Source organism: Thermothelomyces heterothallicus (genome assembly GCF_042370625.1).
Source record: "Thermothelomyces heterothallicus CBS 202.75 unplaced genomic scaffold P884_scaffold_30, whole genome shotgun sequence".
NCBI lineage: Eukaryota > Fungi > Ascomycota > Sordariomycetes > Sordariales > Chaetomiaceae > Thermothelomyces > Thermothelomyces heterothallicus.
The window spans coordinates 169002-183018 of NW_027192591.1; the positions used below are offsets into that span (position 1 = coordinate 169002).

At 56.4% G+C, this 14017-nt stretch overlaps 3 protein-coding genes across 3 annotated transcripts; all 3 read right to left on the reverse strand.

Moving 5' to 3' along the window:
• Positions 1–129: 129 nt before the first annotated feature.
• Positions 130–7451, reverse strand: P884DRAFT_280455 (uncharacterized protein; the record flags this gene model as incomplete). The annotated part of the gene is made up of 6 exons (XM_069443438.1): positions 130–258; positions 454–1974; positions 2114–3934; positions 4073–4442; positions 4508–6563; positions 7433–7451. The coding sequence occupies 6 exons, from the start codon at positions 7449–7451 to the stop codon at positions 130–132; spliced, it is 5916 nt and encodes a 1971-aa protein (XP_069294246.1).
• A 487-nt stretch (positions 7452–7938) lies between these two features.
• Positions 7939–9574, reverse strand: P884DRAFT_280457 (TLC domain-containing protein; the record flags this gene model as incomplete). Its single annotated transcript, XM_069443439.1, has 3 exons — positions 7939–8280; positions 8399–9252; positions 9463–9574. 3 exons carry the CDS (start codon positions 9572–9574, stop codon positions 7939–7941), a joined length of 1308 nt encoding a protein of 435 aa, XP_069294247.1.
• A 329-nt stretch (positions 9575–9903) lies between these two features.
• Positions 9904–12397, reverse strand: P884DRAFT_231029 (uncharacterized protein). The gene is made up of 2 exons (XM_069439814.1): positions 11092–12397; positions 9904–11024 (listed from the first exon to the last, which is right to left on the reverse strand). Exons 1-2 carry the CDS (start codon positions 12200–12202, stop codon positions 10342–10344), a joined length of 1794 nt encoding a protein of 597 aa, XP_069294248.1. The 5' UTR covers positions 12203–12397; the 3' UTR covers positions 9904–10341.
• Positions 12398–14017: the final 1620 nt, after the last annotated feature.

Below are 14017 nucleotides of genomic sequence, written 5' to 3' on the forward strand. Positions count from 1 at the left end.
CAGTCTTCCACTACTAATTACCTGAACTAATTAATAATAATTAATAATTACCTACCTAGGTACCTCCCGCAAAGTACATCATCTCTTATCATACTCCCGCGACGAAAGCAACCACCCCAACGGTCCCAATCAAGCCGACTCCATCCGCATGTCCCTCTCCACCCCTTCGACAGGCGTATGATTCGTCCCTCCAATCACCTCCCCGCACTCCGGACACCTCGCTCTTTCCATCGGCATTCCACACTCCCCGATCGCAAACTGTTATTAAATAAATAATATTACGTCGTCAGCAGGACTTCAAAATCGACAACCGATGAATATTCGGTCGGCTCCGTCCCTTCAATTTATAGACAACGAAAGAGAGCTTAGGGATAGAACGAAAGATGTGGGGAAAACCCAAGGAGGGTTTTGGGGGGGGGGGGGGGCGGTAAAAAAAGGGGGGATTGCACTCACGGGATGTCCGTTGCGACAAGTGTACCAATGGCCCGAGTGTGTCGCCAGCCCGCCCGCGCCGCGCACCATGGCCGCCTTGATGGCCGCGATCTCGGCCGGCGTGACTTCTTCGTAGTGCGGCAGCTCGGAAAAGAGCCGCCTCGTCTCCTCCACCTCGGCGCGGTACGCGTCTCCGTCGGGGCCCGGGATCGTGGCGCACAGGTCGAGGGCCCGGTCGAGGAGGCCGATCGCTGTCTCACGGGAGGTTTTTTCTCCGTCGGAAGCCAACGGTGCTGCCGTGTTGTTGTTGTTGTTGTTGTTGTTGTTGTTGGTGGTGGTGGTGGTGGTGGTGGTGGTGCCCGTATTACCTGTGGGGGCCGCGGTCTGGGACATGAAGGCACGACGATACCATCCATCAAGCTCCGCGACGCGCGCGTAGGAGAGGATGGTTTCAATCACCAGGCGTGGGAGTTTAGCGCTCGTGGCGCTGTCTATGAGGTCTCTGCACTGCTTCAGGAAGCGGGCCGAGCGCTTGTCGGGATGCCGAACGGGGATGTTGGTAAGGATGGCGCTGTTCTTGAGCCTGGAGAGGAGGATGAAGGTGTCGCGAAGCATCGCCTCTTGGAGGCGCAACTGTAGGCGATGGGCCTTGAGCGTGATCTGTCGGTCGTAGACGACCAGTTCGGGAGTAGCGATCTGAGGCTCGGAAAATGTGAGATCTCGGAGCTTTTCCTCGAGGGATCGTTCCCGCTGCAGGCGCTGGAATGTTAGAACGGCATCGAAGAGCTTCTTTGTTGGTTGATGTTCCGCCTCCATGCTCTTCCGCAGGGCGGCCGATTCTTTTTCCAGCTGGATGGCTGGTTTGTACCGCTGTGAAATCTTCTTTCCGAGAGACACATCTGGCGAGTATGTCGTGTCCCCGGTGGAATCCGACAGTTTCTTCTCAACTAGCGCTGCTTTTTTCTCCAATTCCGCCAGCTTCTCGCGGCCGCCAACAAGGAACCGCTTGGAGGTCTCGTCCAGGACCGCCTTGTTGACGACGCGGTTATAGCGTCTTGTGGCGAACTGACGGATCGGAACCCTGCAATCAGGACAGGTCGGTATCGACATGAGCTCCCCGGAGAGCTCCCGGAGGCCGTTGTAATTTCCGAGATTGTCGGTCGTGTAGACATTCTTCATGCCGACCAAGCCGTCGAGTGTCTCGCCTGTGAAAAAGTGGCCGCATCCAAGGACTACGATGGGAGTCTCGTCTAGGTCGATTTCGTGGTACGTCTTGAACTCCATGAGGTCCACACGAACATCTCCTCTGGTGCAGCAAATCTGACAAAGTTGTTGTGGGCATTCCTCACCGCAGAAGCTAGGACATCGGTGGCCGCACTGCAGCGTCTTGTCGCATCGTTTTTCGCAGGGCAGACGATTGCAGGGTGCCGCGCAAGGCAATGAGCATGAGCCCCTGTGCTCACATCTCCAGGCGCACTTTTCGATACACGGAGTGCAAGGCTCTCGGCATTCTTGATGGCACCGTGAGTGTGGGCATCGGACCTAAAACATCATCATCAATGATTCCGTCCAAACCACAACAGCGTCGAGTCTCTTGTGAAAAAAAGACGAGAACCAGACAGAATGTTGTCCTACAGGAGGACCCAGAATAAGGCAGCGGGCTGGTGGACACCGAACTTACCTCACATCTTTCGGGGCAGGTGCCGCAACTCTCCCCTTCATGACAGGTCTTTGAGCACCGGTGATTGCATGTCCCATACGGCCGATCACACCGCTTATCGCACTGCCGGTGGCGAAACGCAACAACACCACCACCCGGGCCATCTAGTGTCCGGCAACTTCCGCAGGTCCCCGGACACTGATGACCACACTCCAGCTTGTCGATGCACTTTGTCGGACATCTAAAGATCTCCGACCCGACATCCCTGTAGCAGGGGACAGACACCGAGTGCCCACATCCGGGCACTTCCTTCACCACCGGTTGAGAGCACCTGATGGACTTGAGATCCAATGTTTGGTGGCACAGGACCTTGTCACGGACATGGCCGCAGGGAAGCTTGACGCCGTCTACTTTGACATTGCAGGGCCCGCACACCTGACCGCACAGCTTGGGACAGGGGTGCTGGCAGGTCGAGCGCAGCCGCGGGCACGGCTCGAGGCAGTCGAAGGCATCGTGGAGCCTCTGGGAGTGACATGGCGCCGGGCACCTATGGCCGCAGGGCTCGAGTCGTTTGTCGCAAGGGAGGGAACAGCCGCCTTCGGGGCTCTTGACGGTGAAATCTCTCGGTTCGGAGCACAAGAGTTGGGTGTCCGGGTGCCGGGGGCAGCACAAGGCGATGGACGTGCCGACGGCATTCCCTGCTCGGAGCTGCTGAAGAACGTCGGCCCACATGGGGACGTTCTCGTAGGTCTTCGCGTTGCCGATGAGGTACATGCCGTGTTGGGCCCGGCTGAGGAGCACATTGATCCGGTTTTCGGTGCGGAGGAAACCGACCTTGGCGTTGCTGTTGCTGCGGACGAGCGAGACGACGACGACTTTGGCTTCTTCCCCCTGGAAGTTGTCGACGGTCGCTAGGCGGATCGTCTGGAGCAATCTCTTCTTCTCGACCGCTTTCCTGAGCCCAAGCCCCGTGTTTTCCGTCCCCGGTTCCTCTTCTGGCGTTTCTTCAAAACCCTCCTTTGCCAGCGTTTCGAGGTCGCGGTCGCTGAGAAAGACCTCGAAGTCGCTGCCGAGGCTGGCACGGAGCTTCTGAAGCTGCCCGGTATAAGGTGTCAGCAGAGCAATATCCGTACTTTTGTACTCGCCCTGGCGCACCAGGTGCTGGATCAGGGCCTTCGCCATCGACACTTCCCAGGGATTGCTGTGCGATTTTGCTCGCGCCCCGTCGTCCTTGCCGTCTTCCGGGTGGTCATGGTCCAGCCAGAAGAGGTTGTCCCGCATGCCCACGACGGACGGCAGGTTTTTGACGCAATCATGGTCAACAAGGTCGGGATATACCCTCCTGATGAGCCGGGAAATCTCTGGCCGCATACGCCGTTGCACCTTGAGCTGTGCCACAGGCAACGCCCGCAGGCCGGGCTCTCCCACCGCGCGGCGCTCGAACTGGCTGCGGTCGAGCTGATAAGCGCGTCCTACGGCCGTCTCCATACTGAATTGGAGATAATTCTGGATCTGCGGCCGGAGCTGCCTGTGATCTCCTATCTGAATGAAGTGCTCCACCCCGGGCATGAGGGCGGAGATGAGGTGTGGCTCCATCACCTCGGCCGCTTCCTCGCAGACGATGACCTTGACGCCCAGCCGGCAGAGCATGTTGATGTTGCGTGCCAGGCCGGTTGTCGTGACGCCCACGACGTCAGCCCGGAGAAGCGTTCGACAGCTCACGTCGTCGTGAACTCTTTGGATTGCCTCTCGGTGGTGTCTCGCTGCGCTAACCATTTCAAAGACACGATCGCTCTGCAGCTCGGTCAACTCGCTTATCCAGCTCCCGGCGAGCGCCCAACGCTCTGCTGGTGTAAGGGAGCTGATGTCGTTTTCGGCTCGCGAGACAAGGTCAGCCCCGTCAGCCCCGTCAGAACGTCCGTCACCCTTGTGTCTGCCCGATGCAGCTTGGTTTTGCTGCTTTCCCAGCCATAGCTGCACCGGATCGCGACCGTCGGCCAACTCGAATCCGTCCTCGTCAAGCCACTGAGAGCCGAACTGTCTTGCGATTCTCGGGTAGCGTCGCGACAGAAACGGCTCAAGCATTCTCCATCCGGGCTTGTTTCTCCGGGCTTGGTGCACTCGTTTCAGGTGATGCCCGGCATTTTCAAGAGACGCCTCAGCTTCCGAGTAGCTCTTCCCAAGGATCCGCTGCTCGACCTGCGTCCTCGACGTCTCCTGACTTACGACCCTTAGATTCTTGCCCTCGAGCTCCTCGGCGCGGCTCTGGCCTCCGATGCGGATGATCTTGTCGACACCGACGTCGAGAAGATGTTTGAGAAATTGGTCCAACGCGTGGTTTGTGTAGCAACTGTTTGACCCTCTTGATTAGTCTCGTTACAGCGAATGTTGTCGCCACAACGGATTCCTACTTACATGACCAGGATTGGGCCCAGGTTGGCTTCGTGCTTGTGGTCCAACAAGACCCTGACCAACTGCACGCCGACGTAGGATTTGCCGGTCCCGGGCGGCCCCTGAATGAGGGCATATTCGCGTGTCAAGGCTGCGATTAGACTAGCAGATTGGCCTGGATCAAGGCCCGTTGCAGCCTCGAGAGTCTCTGGGGTGGCGATGTCACCAGTACACTCCGCCGGGTTGACGCTTAGCGTGGGCTGCCCGTCCCGAGTAATGGTCCTCAGCCGGAACTTAAACCCCGGCTTGCGAGCATATGCTGGTGGCGGTATCCGAGCAGACGGTTGGTCGTCCGCGTTGTCAATCGAAGAAGGAAGGATCCATTGTCGAAAAGCAAGGTCTCCGTCTTTCACCATCCGCTGCAAGTTCCCGAGAATGGGTACAAAGGTGTCGGGAATGAGACCGGGGAGCTCAACCAGCAATCCCTCTTCTCTGTCGACGTACATTCTGTTGAGCACCGCCAGGTTCTCGCGGGTTTCAGATGCCAGTTTCACCTTGACGGCAGGTTTGAAGCGGTCCGAAACAAGTGTACTCTTGTTCTGCCCTTCCTTGATCTCGCCGGTGTTCTTTTCGGTCACCACGAACATCAAGAACGATTTTTCATTCCCGCGAGCCGAGACAAAGCATACCAGGCCGCCGGGCTCCAGGCGAGACGATGCTTGCCACCAGCGTTGCTGGTCCGGCAAGGTCAACTTGCGCACCTGTGGGGGCGTTGTAAAAGAGGCAATGGCCTCAAACCCGTCACGCTTATCGACGAGGACGTGCTGGAGGCCAGCCCCAGAGTATATGTGGGCTTTGATGTTCCCGGTAATGAACCGATTTGAGGATACGGCGTCGGCAGCATTGCGCTGTGCCAAGAGGGCGCCGATGACCTGTTTGAGAGGTCCAAAGATGTCATGTCGCAGAAGGCGGAAGGCCGAATCGATGTGGCGCCGGACGGGGTCGCGAAGAAAATGCGGCTGGGTGAAGTCGGTGGTAGGCAGGTACTCCGAAACATCACACGTAATTTCTCCTAGGGTTGGGAAGATTTGGATCTTGGTAATGTCGGCGAAGTCGTTGTCATGCTTGCCCCCGGGAACAACCACCTCGGAGGGGAATGTTGATTGGATGCCGATGGCTCTGGTATTTCCGACGGTAATGGCTTGGGCAGTCTCGCCTTCGGACAGGCCGCCACGTGCACCATCCATCATCCTTCTGATTATGTCTATTTGCATTCCCACGGCGTCAAGGTCGACCGAATCCGGTCCGGGTTCCTCGGCCAAGCTTGCGAGCCGGGCTGCTTTCTCCCGGAGAGCATCCAGGAGACGAGGTAAGGCATCGTTGAGGAGGCCCTTGCGCTCTCGGCGGAACAGCTCGTAGAGCGAGAGAACGGCGAGAGCGAGAAAGCTTTTCGGGGACTCCGAACTTCCGGAGAGGCGGCGGTTCAGATCGGAGAAGAAGACAATGCCCCGGTCGCCATTGCTTCCCGCGACCATGCGGTAGATGGTGCCAAGGAAGCTGTCGACGGACAGAGAACGGAGCATCGACTGATGCGTTATAACTCTGAGAAAGGCGCGAGCAAGCTTGAGACAGTTGCCGTCGGCCCCCAGAGTGGTGCACAGCTCGATAGTTCGCTGGATGAAGTCAGGGCCGCCGACCTCGTCATCCGCCAAATCTCTGGCAACCGATTGATGCCACTCTCTGTTCGGGGAATCTAGAATCTTGAGTGCTAGATTCCAGGTCTCCGCAACTTCCATCCACATATTGGAAGATGCCGGGGAAATGAACAAACCTCGCCGGCGGACCTGGCGTTTGAAGTCGAAGTAGTCCTCGCGGGCCTGGTGGGTTTCCCTGGGTGTTGAAGCCTCTTCCTCACGCGCACGCTTAACATGCTCGCGATCATGAGAGTATTTGCACGAGGCACCGTAGTTGCATCTTCCCCGAAGGAAATGCTGGCACACTTTCGTGGGCTGAGGAGCGAAGCCTCCACGACCACCCGGTCGAGGTCCTCCTCCTCGGCTGGTGCCAGAACCACGCCGGCCTCCTCGGCTACGAAGCATCATATAGGGTAGTCGATGGGAGAAAAAATATAGCGGCGTTGCTAATGGGCAGAACGGGTTGGTCGTTCAGGTAGGGACTTCAGTGCAGTGGGCCGAGGTGAACGAGGGGTAAGTATCGGACTTCGATCCCCTGGGTTTGTCTGAGGAAATGCTTTGCTTGGATTGCAGAAGGAAGTGGAAGGAAGAAGACGAAAGGGAAATGCTCCTAGATATTGAAGAAAGTGTGCAAAAAGCTAGTTCAAGTTGTTAAGCACAACTGACAGCTTGTTCAATAATTATCTGACGGCTGGTACGTATTAATTAAACGGATGTTGAAAAGGGGAGGGGGGCTGAGAGAAGGTGGAAACCGGAGCACGTCAGCCAACTTGAAGAAGGTAATTACCCATTTTGTGGCTATGCAACCGTTAAGAGGGAGCCAGAACCAGTACTATCTCAGCGTGCTGACGAGAGTTGGTTTGCATTGGCATCTCGTGGATGCCTCCTGTCTGCCTCTGGCCGAGTAGAGCGGCCGCTTGCCGCCCAACACGTTATCAACGGAAGGTGGGGCATGCAGTAGGCCTCACGCAATGTCTGAATAACGTCGACTTGGTTGGTGGGCAGAAAGACGATAGAAAGAAAAAGAAGAACCATATATGCGTTCTCATGCCTCCGCCGGTTTATATGTTTCCTTTCGTTGCAGGGTATGTTGTGCGAGCCGGATTCGTCTCTAATTAATACGCATTAAGTTGCCTTCTGCTGCTCTCGAAGTTATCTGACCTGGCCCCCCTCGCCCCCTTTCATGGAGATCCGAAGCATGTTGATACCCAATGCGCCCGCGAGTTAATTAACTGATGGACTGCATATCTGTCACCTTCTATAGGTCGAAGCATGGTAGCTGTTGGTAGCACAGATTCCTCGGGGCTCATGCAGGCTGCGCCCCGTTTGCCTCGTCTGCCGTTGGGGAGCGCCCAAGGCGGCAAGCACAAACTCTTTTCCCCGTTTGACATGAGACAGGCCCTAGTAAAGCCAGTCCAAGGCTGGTTGTACCCGTACCTCTTCACCCGTTTTCCCTTCCGGTTGTGGCTCGGCGGTCAATCTGTGGTCGGGCATTGGCCAACTCCCACCCGGAGCTCTGTGTGAGGAACTAGGGAAGCTCTGTCGTTTTGCATTGCATTGTGATCAGATAATAATTATCTCTAGGCAAATACGATGATTGGATAGTTGTTGGGTCATTTGAGCCCTCCAGCCGACCAATATCTCTGCGCAAGACAACCGTGCTCCTATCATCTCTGCCACCACCGCGCCATCCATTATTAATACAGCAAATCTTGACTCTTGTTCCCTTCTAGGCCACCCATTCCCTCACCAACCTTGCTCTCAGCTCCTGCCTCCCTCTTCTTCCTCTGCTTCCGATCGATCGTCCTTCGCGACGCCCGACACCACGTATCGGTATGCCGTCCGCAGCAGACAGCGGAGCCAAAACAAGTTCAACCCCTGCAGGGCGGCCAACAGTGCCAGCGTCCCAAGCTGCGCCACCCCGCATTTGTACTGTTGGGCAGCCCAGTCCAGCTCGAAGGGACCGACTGTGCTGTACTCGGTGGCGACGGAGTACAGGATGGCCAGGTTGAGGTAATGGCGCAGGTAGACCCAGAGGGCGATGCAGAGGGCGAAGCTGGCGTACTGGGCGGGGTGGTCGAGATAGTTCAGGGTTTTGGATATCTGGGACAAAGCTTAGCCGATGCTGACATTCTTGCGTTGCGGAAGTCCGCGAGGGCAGGGCAGCATGATAGGAGACGTGAGCACTGGGAAAGTCGTGCTTGATTCAAGTTGCGCTTACCGCCAAGAACAAGTCGCTGATGTCGTGTGTGATATAGACAAAAATACCGATGTAGGTGAAGTGGAAGCGGTAGCTCAGGAAGATCAATGTCAGCGTGAGGATGTGATGGGCGATGAGCTCCTTGAAGTCCTTTCGTGGCTTCTCTTGGCCCAGGGTCATGACGATTGCCTGCTGCACCCAGTATGCGGCCTGAAATAGGTAGTAGAACTTGAAGGTGGCGGTGTGAACCACGTGCGGATAGCCTTCGTACATCCCCCTCGTCCGAAAGTACCACAGTCCTGGAGATTGCTTCATCGTATACAGCCCGAGCGGTCCCGCAAAGGCGAAATGGCAGACCGTGTACATTTGCTCCATGAACCGTGCCTGCTTAGCCCGGGACCTGATCCCGCCATAGCGAGCCAGTGGCCGTAGTGCCGTCTCCATGATGAACTCGCGAATGAAAGTGAGAAAGACAGTGTAGAAGCTGACGAAAGCTATATCCCGGGGGCCCTTCCCGTATTGGACGTGTTCGTGTTGATCGTCGAGCTTGTATGAAAGAAACAGGAATTTATGTGCAGCATTCGATTCATTTGGGTCTGCAACGTAGACTGCGATGACAACGAGGGTTAGAGCTAGTGGGAGGACCCAGGTGCGCTGAAGTACTGCTCGTGGGTGCCGAGGTAACGCTCCCCCCCGCGTGCGGTGGTGAAGTCTTTGCGCAGGGCTTAATCGGGATCGAGAGTGGCTCCGGATCTGCAAAAGCGCTTTGTCATTAGTCGAGTTTAACCTAGGGCGCCGATGAGGTGGTCGTGCGGCATTCTCCTTAGTCGTCGCCATAAGGCTGGTTGAGGGGATGTAAAACAACGATGTTTTAGCTGCTCCAGGTGGCACGTTACAAAGTTGGGAGATTTTTCAGCTGCATGGGCAAGATCTTGACCGTGTCGCGTATTAATTATATGTGTGGAGTGGTACAAAGTTTCTCGCGTTTGCTGGCTGACTGGAAGTCGCTGGGAAACGGCAGCCCGCGGGTGCCGACAGGAGCGCTCAAAGTTTCTGCCACGAGTGGTCGTTTTTGGTAAAGTCACATTTCTTCGTTTGGAGCTTCGAGGGTCTAAGAGGATGATCATCGGTTGAAGTAAGCTCGTCCTTTGATTCAAGTCCCCCGTAGGAAGGAGCTGCTGTGCCTGTTCCGTCCATATCAAATTTGGTCTTTGACGCCCTGGCAAGTGCCACCCCAGGTCTCCCAATCTCCTCTTTCCACTCTGCTGACGTAGGTAGAATCTCACAAGCACAATTCTACCACTATCCTAGGTATCTGCTTCAAAATTGGCAACCTTCACGAAAGAGATTGATCGATCTTTTATTGATTCGTTCATTCCCTCGTAGCCCTCGGGGAGGAGCACTTCATCTGTCGCGCGTGGGGTAATTAGCGGAAGGAAAGATCACTAATTAATAATACTGAGTGATCGAGTTCGAGTGCAGCGCGATCCTGATGGGGACACGAGAACACTAAAAGCAACCAAGCTCGATAATTTATCCTATATATATACACGAAATGTTACAATATTATAGCGGAGCTATCTACGGCTCGAGAGACGCCGATGCAGCTGAACACGGCGGTGTGGTATTTTTTGAGCTCCCACCATGTTCCCCAACACCATCCGCCTCTAAACATGAAAGAAATGTTGCTATGGAATTGAAAGAAAGAAGGACAGTATATGACATGCGGTATGGCATACACAGTGTCTTTGAAGCCAGACAAGGTGAAAAATATGAGGCGTGGACAAGTCAGGCATTGTAGTCAGGGAGTCGTAGACTCGCTGCCACACCCCATCTCATATTGCAGTGTTGCGCCCTGAGCCCATCCGATCCACGTCTCTGGCTGGCCCCATGGCAATCCCCAGCCAGCAAGACAAAGTCGAACCAATAATCACAGGCTGGATCTTGCACTGGGATATGCTAGCTCAGTCCCAGTCTGCCGGTTTCTGCCAAGTTGACGGACTGGCCGGTGCAGGAGAAACTGCGCGAATAGACGATCCGTTCAGGGGATCCGTCGGCTTCGTGGGCGTCAGCGGCTTATACTTGGCCGCGAGATCCGCCAGATTCCCGTGGGCGCTGGGCGGCGGCGATGTCGTGGTACTCGGAGCGGCGGACGGCGGGGCGGGCCACGAGAGGAGGGACGGGGAGAAGACCCCGCTGCTGGCAATGCTCACACCGCCGACGGAGTCTTGACTAGAGCGGCGAGCTACTGCGGGCGGCGGGCTCTGAGGAAACCCGGAGGACAAGGGGGAGACCTCGAACGGGCTAAGGGGGCTGCCGGGGCGCCTGGCAGTCAGAGTGGTTGTAACGATCTGGGCCGGACCGTCGGGGCGTTCCCGAGGCGTCGCAGCCGGATGGGGTTGTTCAACGGCCGAGGACACCATGGTTCCGTAGCCGAAGGTGCTCCGGTTTTGTTGCATCAAGACATCACCGTGGGAGCCGTCGGTAAAGAGGAGGCCAGCACCCACGGAGGACCGCTTCTTCTCAATATCGGTGTACCCGGACATCCTGAAGGGGGTATACTTGGCCAGGAAGGCCTGGACGCGACGCTTGTGCCGGTACCTGTAGAGGACTAAAGCAAGGAGAACAAATAGAAGAACGAGGATTGCTGGATGGGTTTCATTAGTCGGGGCGATCGGGGCAATCCTCCGTAAACGGGTTCAGAACACACTTACCGACAACGCCACCAATGATTCCAGGTAGCGAGCTAGGGTGCGAGGTTCTGTCTGAGCTGCTGCCATTTCCGTTGCCGTTGCTGCGGTCGATCCCATCGCCTCCGCTCCCAGCGCTGCCGCTATTTGTGCCGCTTCCGTGAGTCGCATCATTTCCCGCTGCCAAGTTACCCCAGTCAGTGTGGGAAATGCCGTCACCCGTCAACGAGCCTGATGTTGCTGTTTCCCCAGGCGTCGTCGCTCCGCCAGGAGTGGTCGGCGTGTCATTGTGCGTTCCCTTCTGCGGGAAAACAGGAACGCCGTCACCATCCACGTCCACGCCGCCGGTCGCGGTACCCGAGCCCGAGTGCGACTCGCCATCACCCTGTTTGTGGGTCGTTGGTGGTGTGTTGCCCGAATCTTGAGACCCGTCATGTCCGCCTCCAGTTTCGCTGCCGCTGCCGCTGCCGCTGCCGTTGCCTCCCGCGCTCTTGTCACCGCCTGTATTATTACTTCCGCCGTCCCCTCCCGTAGTCGAACCACTTCCATGGCCCGCGTTCGGGCCGGTCCCGCTTGTGCCATCTGATCTGGAGGAGCCAGAGCTCCCGTCTGTTGTTCCGGGCTCGGTTTTGGACGAGCCCCGGTCAGATGAGCCAGAGCCCGATGAGTCGCCGTTCGACCCCGACCCTGGCGAGTCCGATCCTTCTGGAGGATCCGACTTCCCACCAGATCCATCTGACTTCCCAGGGCCGTTCGACTTCCCAGGGCCGTTCGACTTCCCAGGGCCGTTCGACTTCCCAGAGCCAGTGGAAGCTGTCTCTGTTGGTCGCGGAGGTTGCTGTTCGATGGGATCCTCCGGTTTCTGAGGGTTAGTTGTGGGCTGCGGAGCCTGGACTGGAGAGCTTTGGGCTGGTGGGTTAGTCACCGGTGCTGAAGTCACAGCCGGTTGCGTCGGGGTGGGCGTCGGGGCCGGCGCCGGATCAGGACTCGGATCCGGCTCAGGCTCTGCCGCAGTACATCCTAGTGAGTTGGGGAAGGTCTTGCACACCGGGTCGGTGAGGACGTGGACGAGCTCATCCAGGAGCCGCTTCTCCCGGGCCTTGTCCCTTAGCGGCCCGGGCGGCGGAAGGCGCATATCGTCGTGTTTGGATGCCGGTGTGGTGGATTACCACGATTTCATGGCAAACCAGGGTCAAGGAAAAGAACGAACGCAGAGTGTAAACTCTTGCTGCCGAGGGATATGGATAGTGAGCATTCCAGGCCAAAGGAGTGAAGGCTTTGGAAGCGTGCCAGGGAATGACAGGAGGAGGAGGACCTGGGGCTGGTGTGGGAGGGTGATGTGGGACAGAAGAATGCTGGAGGAGCAACTGCACAGGCGCAGAACGCCTTGCTCTGAGTGCGCGAAAGCGAACCCGGCATGACGGGAATAGGTGGAAGGAATGGTGGCTTCCATTGGCGTGCTTGCTGCACGTTGCGCTAACTCATCCATGACAGCCATACACGTTCCTGGACGAATCCCGGCGAGCTGGGAAGTTGCTGGGAGGACTCAACTTTCGCTTCCCTGCCGCGTTTGTTTCGGGAAACGATCGCCAGCGCGTTCCTGGCACTTTGTCTGAATTGGGTAAAGCGCTCGTGTGCTTGCCATTTTTTTTCCACAACAGGCGCGACCTTCGGGCAGCGCGAGGCTCAGGGGTCGGCGCATTTCGCCCCGTCTTCCCCGCTCCCATACGGAGTAAACTAGTTATCAGGCACGGGCAAATCGCGGCAAAAAACATTTGCAACGCCCTTGCCGAATTGGTTGGCGGCTTCGTGGCGTGTTGGCTGAACTGGTTTTGCCATGAGGGGCCCTACTGTGCCTAATGTACGGAGTATGTAGTGTAGGTATGTTCAGTACATACATATATATATTATATACATATGTAGGGATTGCAGTATACCTGATCCTTAATCAGGTTTTGGGCCATTGCTGCAATCTTTTGGCCCAAGATCGGCTTTATTTTGAATATGCTGACAGCGGAAGTTCGCGACCACAGGGGTCCCGTTGCTCTCGCTGCTCTCATCACATTCTGGGCACCCACGGATACTTGTTCCCCCACGCCCATTTCCGGTCGCACCGATAATAGAAACGCGCACAAGTTTCAGAGCTTGCGAGTCAAGACCCCTGCCAAGCAAGCGCGAATCCTGGGTTGGTCACCGACGATGGGGAAGCACTGCGTGGGGACAAGCCCGCCAACAAGAGATCTGACTCCTCCAACTTGACAGGTTCGCTCTCCAGCCCTGAGATCAGCGATGGGGAGGATCGCTGCGAGGGGTTGCGGAACCTTAACTTATTTACTTTAGTGCGCAGTGTACTGTGCACGTACGGATTACAGACTATGACAAGGAACACAGCGGATCGACGCGGCTTCTCGACGGTTGAAATCATACTTCTCTCTGTCTCTAATTGTTTGTCGCATTTATACAAGTTACCCTACCTTTATTTAACCATCCACACCCGACACAGTATGGATGGACTTCTGCAAGCGGCGGCGGAGGAATCAGAAAGCCAACAGCAGGAACGTCTGTCCCGACCTGGTCCTTGCTTCGGCCTCCTTATCATCAAATTTCCATCATGTTATTACCCTCATCGAAGGTAACATCACGCGCGATTCCGAGAACTGGCCTGTGCACCTCAGCTCCCTGCAGGATTGATGACCCGCAACGCTGAACCCTGATCATCCTGGCATCCATAATGTTTGTGTTGTGGTTGCACTTTGGCGTCAAGCGCACCCTCGTATGTAATGTACATACATAGCGGGGGGACAGCCGAAAGTAGGACACCGGCACTGCTGGCGTAGAACGTAGTGTGTGTAAGTACTCTACCTAAATTGCACACGTGTTGCGACGCAATACACTAAGAATCAATATCGACAGCGTGAACAGGCACAGCTGAAGCCACAACGCCAAGCGA